The following is a 12,963-nucleotide window of genomic DNA, read 5'->3' on the forward strand; positions in this document are numbered from 1 at the left end:
TCTGATTCTACAGGATTCTCCGTTCTGAGGTTTACATCTAACTATTGTATAAAATTAATGAGTAAAGATTAAACTATTTGTGAAATTATGTAAGGTGATGTTGAACCGTTAATGTGAGAGAATTGTATTTCTGTTTAACGTTTAACAAAGTGATTGGCCCGCCCCCATGAGCACAGACATCGATCTGGTGTCATGGGACAGCCCTTTTCTACTGTTACGAATATAAATAACCCTCACCTGAAGAAATCCCCTTCAGACCACGTGTACCTCGAGCATCGAGGGGTCTAAAGTTTGAGTAGAGACCACAAGAATCTCAGTATAAGCTATGGTTGTAATGGTTGTTGAAACTCTGAGACTATCGATTCCGACAGAAAAAGAGCAACTCTTCAATACTAATTACTAGTCTGCAGCTAGGAATTATGTACCATTGAATGCGAAGACCGACAACCGCCGAAACATCTATTCTATAAGAACATTTCTGAATGAGACTCTGAAGTATCCATTCTAACTACGAGACTTCATGGGAGCAGATTGATCACATGAACGTTCCAACAGAAAGACGGACAATTCCAACAGAGATCACGACGACACACTGAGTGTAAATATATATTGATTGCAATATTCCCGAATGAGTGAGCGTTCATGGGCAAAGGATTAGCATTTCAATCAATGTAATTATTAACTGTGTAGGGATTTTTGTCTTTCGTGCCCTTCTCAGTCCACACCCACTTCACTTTGTCTACCAAGTCGCCATATCGGCTTAGCCCACTAGGGAACATCACCTATCATTTCAAATAAATGATTAAGACAATTGATGTATGGATGATTCATAGTGCAGGCTGGGTTCGTGCAGATAACCAACGATTTACACGTTCGGAATTAGACTAATGTGAGGTAAAGAATAATTGATCAGATATTAAAATATCTGAACAGTTTTATATTAGGAAAAGTATAACTTTGTAATCTGAAGATTTTCCTTTGTGCTCCGACTTCCTAGTTAATAACATTTACATGATTAGTTTAATCACGTAATAATAGTTACAGAGAATTGGTTTGATAAAATTACAGTCTTCAGTTTAATGATGCCAAAGACACGTTGCATATAAATGATCAACTAAAGGCTTTTTCATTAACATTTTTAAGGGCAGCTCTGGCACAGCTTTTCCTTGAGGGCAAAACCTCTCAGGCCTCGAATAAATTATCAGAATTGGTTAAGGTTAGAGTTTGGAATTGGCTTAAGTTTACGCAAAAGGAAATCGATTGGCAACCATGTGTTTACACACTCCAACATCACCCTTGAGCCATCTCCTTCAAAAGAAAAATGTCATTCCATGATTATGTATTTTATTATAAAACAGCATTAAGAAGATGTTCTGCAGTTTATTACATTTCATAGATTGTTAGATATATAATATCTATGTTATATGTACAACCAGTGTAATCTATACTATTACTTCAACACAATACAAACATTATAGATAAATAGAGAAACATGTACAATGGAAATCAAATCAACAGCCCTGGCTACTGTATTGACAATATCCTATTCTTATTATAACAAAGTTTCAACAGCTTCACTCTTATGGCTTGAATACTTAACCCATAGATTGCTGGATTAAGAATGGGAGGGAATATCAAAAAGTAAAGTGACATAAACACTTGAGTTCTGTAAGGTAAATGACTTGTGTCAAATCGGCTTTGCAATATTTCAAAGTAGCAACCCACAACGTAGTTGATAATAGCAAACAGGTGTGGAGTGCAAGTTCGCAGTGCTTTGAGTTTGGATTCTTTGGAAGATAATGCACAGACTCTCAGGACATGTGCATATGAGTAAAGTATAATAACTAACTGTGGTACACTATACAAAACCACAGACATTAATCCTATTATGTTCACAACAGACGTATTTGTACAGGAGAGCTTTATAAGTGAGTAATTGATGCAGTACAATTTATCTATAGTTTTATCACAAAATCTCAGTTGAAGAGTTATAATGAAAAAGATGAGAAATGCTACCAAAGGGTAAATCCAGGTGAATGCTACAAGTTTATACACTTTTGTCAGAGACATGATGGTATGATACCGCAGTGGATGGCATATAGCAACATACCTATCATAAGACATCACTCCTAAAATTGTAAATTCAACAATAGCATATGTATGTATACAATAGATCTGTGTTCGACAGCTGGCTAGAGATATCTCACTAGGGTGGGAAGCTAAATTTTTCAACAGTGCTGGCAGCAACGCAGTGCTACCATAGAGACCATTTACTGCCAAGTTACACACCAGGAAATACATTGGTTGATGCAATGTTTTCTCAGTGTAGATTACTCCAATTATAATGACATTTTCAGCAACAATTGCAATGTACAAAATAAGGAAAATGCTGAAGTACAAATACTTAAGATCCTCCATTCCAAAGTATGCAGACAGTATGATGGATGATACTGTGGATGAATTTTCCATCACCTGAAATGTATTTATTCAAATACTGTAAGAAAATAAATGCTTAGATGTTAGAGGTAATGTCCTAAATTTAACAAATTTTCCATCACCATAAATGTCTTGTTTTTAATTTGTATTATATGCTATATGTGAAATGTCTATAATAAGTAGGGGAGACTGGGGACAATTGTTTCACAGGTCAGTTGTAACAGGCATACATAACTCAAATGAGAAACTACTGTTATTCAATAGTATGATCCATGGTTATATCTCTCATGCCTAAACATATTTGTATTTTTATTGTTAATCCATACATTTTGGGGGGTTTAATTGACAAAACATTTGAGGCTAAAAACAAATATATATATATCACCTTTCTTTTTGTATTATTAACCTGTGAAAGATCATGTGTTAAACATATATCATTTTTATGATATAGTAAGAAGGGATTTTGATAGGTATAGTTGATGACAATAATTCTTGTTGTATTTTCTCATGACTCATGACTCAAATCATAACATTGGTGAATTACCCTTCATGTACACCATTAAAGACAGTAACAGTAACTGTCTTATTGGGGTTATATGAGGTTTTTCAGACTTTAGGTCATAAGACAGAATTGTGACAAGTTCACATTCAGCATAGGTCTCTAAATGGTACTATTAGTTAGCAAACAAATCTACATTGTTTGTGTGAGTATTAAACAGTGTGTGAGTAAATATATTAAAAAATTTAGCTCTTGCAATTTCTACCCTGTAGCATCATTTTGTAGACAGAAATTAAACATGGGAAACATTAAAATCATTCACCTTTGTACTTGTATCTCCCCACCAGTTGTATGACCTGAATTGAAGAGCTTATGAACTCTTTAAATCTGATCTCCTGTCAAATCAGGTCAGGTGGTCTTCACGGCACACCAATGATGAGACGTAATGTTATGAAAATCCCTTTAAATTTCCTTAATCAGTGTGAAAACTGGAAGTTCTGTTTCGGGTTGAAACTGGAAAGAAAATCCTTAATACAATTTAATGGCCCCAGTGAAGCCCCACTGTTGATTAAAATGAAATGATCGTAACTAAATCAAACAGATAAAAAGTGAATACATCAACACAAATTCATCCAATGAAGGCCTTTTAAAATGAACTATTTCAGTAGAAAACAAACAGATATTCAGAATATTCACAAATAAATAAAACATCATTGTTAATCTGATTTACCTGTTTCTGAGAGTCCCTATCTATCCAAGCCAAACACTCTTCTCCAGGTTGCCAGAAGTATAACATTATGATATTTTTGCGCACGGCTTTTGTAGACTACATGATGGGAATCACAAGGTAAAAAACAACAACATGGTGATGTGCATGATGGGAGTATAAGGTCAGAACATGGTGATGTCACCTATTTGTCTTGCACATTTTACTGACATCAAGTACCATTCCACAGTACACCAGCTGTAATTTGCATGTCCCTAGACAGCCCATGTCAATTACAATGGTTTTCCAAAACAAATTAACAAATGATGTGGGCAGATTTGTTCAACATTTAATTGTGTAATACGTACAACAACACAGGCGTACCTTTTAGTTCGAGTTTAAGTCATTTGTTTCCTATATTTTTTTATCCTAGCTTGTTGCACAATTGTAAAAGAATTTGCACTGCTTTTATAGACATTTTTTACAATCACATAAAAAGGGTCAATCTGCAATTGTTACATCCATTTTTGGACATTTATATTACTGATTATATATACCTTTTTTCTTTTGAAGAACATCACTTATAAATGCCTCATGAGCTTAGTTCAACTGTCTTACCCAATCAGAACCCATAACATGTTTTTTTTTACTGCATTGTTTGTAAACAAACACTGTATTGCCTCAAAACAAGGTTCAAACTAAAATATTGATCTTATGGCAGTCAGTCCTTGCATCCATAGCTCTGTCTATGAATTTGATAATTCTCCAGACGGAATTCCTCTGCTGTTTACCAAATCAGAAATGCGGTGGCGGGTTTGTTATTGTTTGAACAGCAGACTGCCCCTTTTACGCAGAACCAGCGACAGAAATGATGCAGGTGACTTGCATTAATTTCTACCACGTGCAGTTTATGACCTACAGTCTGGATTTCTAAAGTCCAACTCTATCGAATATGTTTCGTAAAATGTACATTTCTGAACACTTACAGTGCATGTACATTTTAGCACATCCAGAGCGACTTACAGGAGCAATTAGGGTTAAGTGCCTTGAAGATGTTCACCTAGTCGGCCTGGGGATTCGAACCAGTGACCTTTTGCTTCTTGCTGCCCCAATGTTTTGGGTGAGGTATGATATTTATTTCTCTAACTTTCTCACTCATCATTATTCACAATTAATTCATGATTATTCATAATCATGGCAGCATCCACATTAATGCAGAAATGTTTAGAAACATATTATATTCTTATTGACAATAAACGTGCCCCAAAATGACACAATATATTATGTACCATTCATTTTTATTGGGCACAACATAATTCGAAACAAAACCAAAACAAACTGCAAATGCATCCAACATGTTTGTTGTCACAAGCATGATGTAGTCATTGCGCAATATGGGATCAAAATTCAATACACTGTAAATGAATTTGTCCAAATACTTATTATACCTTCAAATGGGGGACATTCCCCACTAAACGGTAAAACAGATAGTGTAACATCAAAGTATTCACACACCCTGACTTTTTCCAGATTTTGTGGTGCTACGAAGTGAGATTAACATTCATTTAATTGTCTTTTTTGTCAATGACCTACAGAAAATACTTTAATGTCAAAGTGGAAGAAAAATTTGAAATTTTTTAAAAAAATCATAAAAAGGTAACATATCTTGATTCAATAAGTATTCCACCCCCTGAGTCAATACATGTTAGAATGACGTTTGGCAGCGATTACACATGGGAGTCTTTCTGAGTAAGTCTCTAAGAGCTTTCTGTTACGTTCGTTGGATTAATTAGACCAAGATGCAGCGTGATAGGCAAACATCTTCCTTTATTTAAAAACGAACACCGAACAAACGTAAAAGTTCTGCAGGCTACACAGCGATAGACAGCTGCCTCTGATTGGGAACCATACCAGGCCAAACAAAGAAATAGGAAAACTAGAATGCCCACCCAAATCACACACCGATCTAATCAAATAGGGAAATAAAAAGGCTCTCTAAGGTCAGGGCGTGACAGTACCACCCCTCCAAAGGTGCGGACTCAGGCCGCAAAACCTGACTCCATGGTGGAGGGTCTGGGTGGGCATCTAGCCTCGGTGGCGGCTCCGGTTCAGGACGTAGACCCCGCTCCGCTCGCTGATCCCTCAGCTTCCGTGGAAACGGACCGCGGATTGTTGCCGGAGGCTCTGGACCTCAGACCGTCGCTAGAGGCTCTGGACTGCAGACCGTCCCTGGAGAGTCTGGACTGCAGACCGACGCTGGAGAATCCGGACCTTGGATCGTCACTGGAGGCTCCGGACCTTGGATCATCACTGGAGGCTCCGGACCGTGGATCATCACTGGAGGCTCAGGGCCGTGGATCATCACTGGAGGCTACGGACTATGGACCATCACTGGAGGTTCCGAACTGTGGACCGTCTCAGGAGGCTCCGGACTGTGGACTGTCGTTGGAGGTTCCGGACTGTGGACCGTCGTTGGAGGTGGGAACTGTCGCCGTAAGCTCTGGACTGGGAACTGTTGCCGGAAGCTGTGGACTGGGAACTGTCGCCGGAAGCTTGGTGCGTGGGGCCGGCACTGGTGGTACCGGGCTGGTGCAAAGCACCTCCGGACGAGCGCGAGGAGCAGGCACATCCATGCGCACTGGAGACACATTGCTTATCTCCGCAAATCAAATCAAATCAAATGTATTCGTCACATACACATGGATAACAGATGTTAATGCGAGTGTAGCAAAATACTTGTGCTTCTAGTTCCGACAATGCAGTAATAACCAACGAGTAATCTAACCTAACAATTCCAAAACTACTACCTTGTACACACAAGTGTAAAGGGATAAAGAATATGTACATAAAGATGCATGAATGAGTGATGGTACAGAACGGCATAGGCAAGATGCAGTAGATGGTATCGAGTACAGTATGCACATATGAGATGAGAAATGTAGGGTATGTAAACAAAGTGGCATAGTTTAAATTAAGATTGATGTCAAATATCTACAAATTATGGTAATTTAATATATCAAAATTTGAATTTTCTATTACATTGAAATTAATGTGTGCTCTTTCAGTTGGTCAGCTCGGGACAAAAACAGCTATGGGGAGTATGCTTACTGAAGAACATTAGAATCCCACCTGACAAGGCCAATGAACACTGAGTCAGGAATTTCTTCCTTCATTTCTTCTGCTCTTCACCAACAGCTGACCAGAACAATTCATATGCATTTCTTAAAAAACAAACATTGTAAAAGCAGAATGTATCAGACTTTACTGCAACTTAACAGTCCCACTTAAGGAAGGTGTGCTCATCTTTCTGGATGTTGTGTGTTAAAGTTTGGTAACTAGTTTTGTGAAGTTCCTTACCAATTTTTTTAAATTCTTCTGCCTGTTTAACTTACTGGTTGTAAGTAAGATGACTAACACGAACGAGTCGACGAAGGCTGCTATGCCGGGTTCGTGTTCACAACCTTGCCCACAGTCATGTGGTTTCACCATGCCTTTGAATCATACTCACAAGTGTAGTCTTGTATTTCTCGGCTGGGTGCATGGTCAGGCTTCCCTGGATCAAACCAGCTCGTGCGAACACAGTCGGCGGCTGCGTACAAGAGAGGTGTGTAGCCTTCCTTAGAAGGCTTGGTGGGACTGAAGATTACTTTCCTCCCCTGGATGCCTGTATATCGGCAGAATCTGAATTGCAGGATACGGGGGTGGATCTGGGCTTCTGGTCGGATCACATCGAGCTATCCTCGCAGCATGGCAATATACTGTGAAGCTGTCTGATATCTCAGTCTCCTTCGTTATTACACAGGACTCAAGTTTGGATGACGATGTGGGCTCTATGTCCACTTGCCTTTTTTTTTTACAGACGACCTGGGCACAGCCGCATTCAGCCAAGCTGATGTTACATGGATATTCCCACTTTTCTTCACATCAGTGAAAAAGGGGAAGGAGGGCGGGGTGCCTTGTAAGAATTTGCTGACGAGTAGGTAAACCAACACCACCCTCGGGATTATTGGCTGGCAATCATTTGTGCAATCATTCAAAAACAAACCAGATGATCTATGATTATTAAGACTATCCTACCAACGGAACATTATGAACTGTAATATCTTGTGTTTCACAGAGACGTGGCTGAATGACGACATGGATAATATAGAGCTGGCTCGCTTCTCCATGTATCGGCAAGACAGAGCAGCTATATCCTCCTAATTTCTGCTTACAAGCAAAAACTAAAGCAGGAAGTTCCAGTGACTAGCTCAATACGGAAGTGGTCAGATGACACGGATGCCCCGCACCAGGACTGTTTTGCTAGTGCAAACTGGAATATGTTCCGGGATTCATCCAATGGCATTGAGGAGTATACCATCACAGTCACCGGCTTCATCAATTAGTGCATTGACGATGTCGTCCCCAGAGTGAATGTACGTACATTTCCCAACCAGAAGCCATAGATTACAAGCAACATCCGCACCAAGCTAAAGGCTAGAGCTGCCGCTTTCAAGGTCCGGGACACTAATCCGGATGCTTATAAGAAATCTCGCTATGCCCTCAGATGAACCAACAAACAGGCAAAGAGTCAATACAGGACTAAGATTAAATCCTACTACACCAGCTCTGATGCTCGTCGGATGTGGCAGGGCTTGAAAACTATTACGGACTGCAAAGCAAAACCCAGCCGTGAACTGCCCAGTGACGGGAGTCAACCAGACGAGCTAGATGCCTTTTATGCTCGCTTCGAGGCAAGCAACCTTGAAGCATGCATGAGAGCACCAGCTGTTCCGGACAACTGTGTGATCATGCACTCCGTAGCCTGTATGAGCAAGACCTTTAAACAGGTCAACATTCATAAAGCCGCGGAGCCAGACGGATTACCAGGATGTGTACTAAAAGCATGCGTGGACCAACTGGCAAGTGTCTTCACTGACATTTTCAACCTCTCCCTGACCGAGTCTGTAATACCTACATGTTTCAAACAGACCACCATAGTCCCTGTGCCCAAGAAAGCGAAGGTAACCTTCATAGATTGTTACCGACGGTAGCCATGAAGTGCTTTAAAATACTGGTCATGGCTCACATCAACACCATCATGTTGGAAACCCTAGACCCACACCAATTCACATACCACCCCAACAGATGATGTAATCTCTATTGCACTCCACCTTGTCCTTTCCCACCTGGACAAAAGGAACACCTAGGTGAGAATGCTATTCATTGACTACAGCTCAGTGTTCATCACCATAGTGTCCACAAAGCTCATCACTAAGCTAAGGACCCTGGGACTAAACACCTCCCTGTGCAACTGGATCCTGGACTTCCCAACGGGCAACCCCCAGGTAGTAAGGGTAGGCAACAACACATCTGCCACTCTGATCCTAAACACGGGGGCCTCTCAAGGGTGGGTGCTTAGTCCCCTCCTGAACTCCCTGTTCACCCATGACTGCATGGTCAAGCACGACTCCAACACCATCATTAAGTTTGCTGACGACACAACAGTGTTAGGCCTGATCACCGACAACGATGAGACGAACTATAGGGAGGAGGTCAGATACGTGGCAGTGTGGTGCCAGGACAACAACCTCTCCCTCAACATGAGCAAGACAAAGGAGCTGATCGTGGACTATAGGAAAAGGAGGGCCGAACAGGCCCCCATTAACATCGACAGGGCTGAATTGAAGTGGGTTGAGAGATTCAAGTTCCTTGGTGTCCACATCACCAACAAACTATCATGGTTCAAACACACCAAGACAGTTGTGAAGAGGGCACGACAACACCTTTTCCCCCTTCGGAGACTGAAAAGATTTGGCATGGGTCCCCAGATCCTCAAAAGGTTCTACAGCTGCACCATCGAGAGCATCCTGACCAGTTGTATCACCGCCTGGTATGGCAAATGCTCAGAATCTGACCGTAAGGCTCTACAGAGGGTGGTGCGTACGGCCCAGTACATCACTGGGGACAAGCTTCCTGACATCCAGGACCTATATACTAGGCAGTGTCAGAGGAAGGCCCAAAAAATTATCAAATACTCCAGTCACCCAAGTCATAGACTGTTCTCTCTGCTACTGCACAGGAAGCAGTACCGGAGTGCCAAGTCTAGGACCAAAAGGCTCCTTATCAGCTTAAGACTGCTGAACAATTAATCAAACGGCCACCCAGACTATTTACATTGACCCTTCCCCACCGTTTTGTTTTTGTTTTTACCCTGCTGCTACTCACTGTTTATTATCTATGCATAGTCACTTTATAAATGACCTCGACTAACCTGTACCCCCACACATTGACTCGATACCGGTACCCCCTGTATATAGCCTCATTATTGTTATGTGAATTTCTTGTGTTACTATTTGATTTAATTGATTTTCAGCCATCAACCGCAAATCTGTTACGTTTTACTCCGGATTTACTCTGGCTAAAAATGTGTGGTGTTCACCCTGCTTTAGAAAGCGCTCTACCACAAGCCAGATTAGCAAAACAGACAATGACACCCCTGGTCCGCTCAATGTACATGCATAACGCTCATACCAGACACCAGGCATGTAACCTCGACTGCTCCCCAGAAGCAAATGGAGGAGGCGAATAGGGAAAAGGTTTAAAAGCTAGAGATCTGAAGGACATAGTAATGACCTTATTGGCGAAGGCTGCATTAGGACGCAATTTCACCTTAGAGTTTCCAAGGGCAAACTTCATTCAGGAGGGATGAACAGAAAACGCATGGAGATCTCCAACTTGTTGAGCCAAGGCAAAAGCCATGAGCAGGACCATCTTGTAGGAGATGATCTTCAGATCCACAGACGCCATCGGTTCAAAGGGGGCCGCACGCAACACATCCAAAACCAAAGCCAACTCCAAAGTGGACGCAATAGGTCTCAAAACCAACCTGAGATGGCACACACACCGCCAGGGGAAGAGCCCATGGTAGGGTTTGGTGGTATCCAGATTTACATACCTTCATACTGTGCCTCTGCCATCCCGGGATATATGGAATTACAGGTAGTGCACACAAGCGGAGCAATTATTTTTTCAAGTGTAAAAAAGGCACAAAAAACATCACTAACAAAATGCTAACAATTACTAAGGGATTCTCATAGCAGATGCTAGATAAATGCTAATGAGCACATGCAAACATTTACTACTAGGACAGGCAACCCAGCTCATAAAGTCCTGCAAGTATCTCAAAACACAGTTTGCAGCAAACACAAAACAACTATTCTTAATCCAGGAGGGGTCTGTCTATGCTGCTGTTACCAAGAAGCTTGATCTTGCAAGCTAACGTTAGCCACTTAGCTAACGTTAGCAAATTAGTAAAACCCAGCTGGAGAAAATGTATTTGGCACATCTTAGATAGTTAACTTAATAGTTACAAGATATATAGCTGGCAAACATTAGTAGTGAATTTCATACAAGTGTAACTTGATCAGGCAACCCAGCTCATAAAATCATGCAAGTATCTCAAAACACAGTTTGCAGCACACACAAAACAACTATTATCTTATTAATACCGCCAAACCCTACCATGGGCTCTTCCCCTGGCGGTGTGTGTGCCATCTCAGGTTGGTTTTGAGACCTATTGCGTCCACTATGGAGTTGACTTTGGTTTTGGAGGTGTTGCGTGCGGCCCCCTTTGAACCGATGGAGTCTGTGGATCTGAAGATCATCTGGGGTGGCAGGGTAGCCTAGTGGTTAGAGTGTTGCACTAGTAACCGGATGGTGGCAAATTCAAACCCCCGAGCTGACAAGGTACAAATATGTCGTTCTGCCCCTGAACAGGCAGTTAACCCACTGTTCCTAGGCCGTCATTGAAAATAAGAATTTGTTCTTAAATGACTTGCCTAGTTAAAATAAAATAAAAATCACCTCACTTAAGTTGCACTGCAGAGATGACTCACCTCACAAAGCTACAATTTTGTTAATTGTGCTTCTTTATAAACAAACACATGACTAACTCAAAACATAACTAGTACCAGTAAGTTTCACAATGAAAAAGCTTCATAATGAAAAATGATCTAACGGGCGAAATGATGAACGCAATATGCTTTATCTATTACCTGGTGCATAAGTTCGTCTCGGGCCTAACAACTAGCGTGCCAATATATTCTCCAAACTCTGGCTTCTTAGGCATTATCACTTAAATGTAAATACTGTAGCTACCTCAATTACCTCGTACCCCTGCACATCGACTAGGTACTGGTTCTCCCTGTTTATAGCCATGTGTAACGGTTTTCTGTATGAGAAAGAGAGTCGGACCAAAATGCAGCGTGTCGATTGCGATCCATGTTTTAATAAACAAACGTAAAACACGAATCAATACAAACACTACAAAAATAAAGAACGTAATGAACGTAACGAAAACCTAAACAGCCTATCTGGTGAAAACACATAGACAGGAACAATCACCCACAAACACACAGTGAAACCCAGGCTACCTAAACATGGTTCCCAATCAGAGACAATGACGAACACCTGCCTCTGATTGAGAACCATATCAGGCCGAACATAGAACTGGACAAACTAGACATGCAACATAGAATGCCCACTCAGATCACACCCTGACCAACCAAAACATAGAAACATACAAAGTAAACTATGGTCAGGGTGTGACAGTACCCCCCCCCCCCCCAAGGTGCGGACTCCGGCCGCAAAACCTGAACCTATAGGGGAGGGTCTGGGTGGGCATCTGTCCGCGGTGGCGGCTCTGGCGCTGGACGTGGACCCCACTCCATAATAGTCTTAGTCCACCTCCTTAGCGTCCCTAGATAGGTTACCCTCCTAAATGACAGCTCGGGACAGAGGGGCAGCTCGGAACAGAAGGACAGCTCGGGACAGAGGTAGCTCGGGACTGATGGGTAGCTCAGCACTGAGAGGAAGCTCAGCACTGAGAGGAAGCTCAGCACTGAGAGGAAGCTCAGCACTGAGAGGAAGCTCACGCAGGTTGTTGAATCCGGCAGATCCTGGCTGGCTGGCGGTTCTGGCAGATCCTGGCTGACTGGCAGATCTGGCAGATCCTGGCTGACTGGCAGATCTGGCAGATCCTGGCTGACTGGCAGATCTGGCAGATCCGGTCGACTGGCAGATCTGGTCGACTGGCAGATCTGGTCGACTGGCAGATCTGGTCGACTGGCAGATCTGGTCGACTGGCAGATCTGGTCGACTGGCAGATCTGGAAGAGTCTGGTCGACTGGCAGATCTGGAAGAGTCTGGTCGACTGGCAGATCTGGAAGAGTCTGGTCGACTGGCAGATCTGGAAGAGTCTGGTCGACTGGCAGATCTGGCTGCTCCATGCTGACTGGCTGCTCCATGCTGACTGGCAGCTCTGGCTGCTCCATGCTGACTG

At 42.1% G+C, this 12,963-nt stretch overlaps 1 protein-coding gene across 1 annotated transcript; it reads right to left on the minus strand.

Moving 5' to 3' along the window:
• Positions 1 to 1,524: 1,524 nt before the first annotated feature.
• LOC139422443 (olfactory receptor 4B13-like) lies at positions 1,525 to 2,469 on the minus strand. The gene has a single exon (XM_071173619.1). It carries the CDS (start codon positions 2,467 to 2,469, stop codon positions 1,525 to 1,527), a length of 945 nt encoding a protein of 314 aa, XP_071029720.1.
• Between the last annotated feature and the right edge of the window lie 10,494 nt (positions 2,470 to 12,963).

The sequence above is a fragment of the Oncorhynchus clarkii genome, chromosome 12 (assembly GCF_045791955.1).
Source record: "Oncorhynchus clarkii lewisi isolate Uvic-CL-2024 chromosome 12, UVic_Ocla_1.0, whole genome shotgun sequence".
Lineage (NCBI taxonomy): Eukaryota > Metazoa > Chordata > Actinopteri > Salmoniformes > Salmonidae > Oncorhynchus > Oncorhynchus clarkii.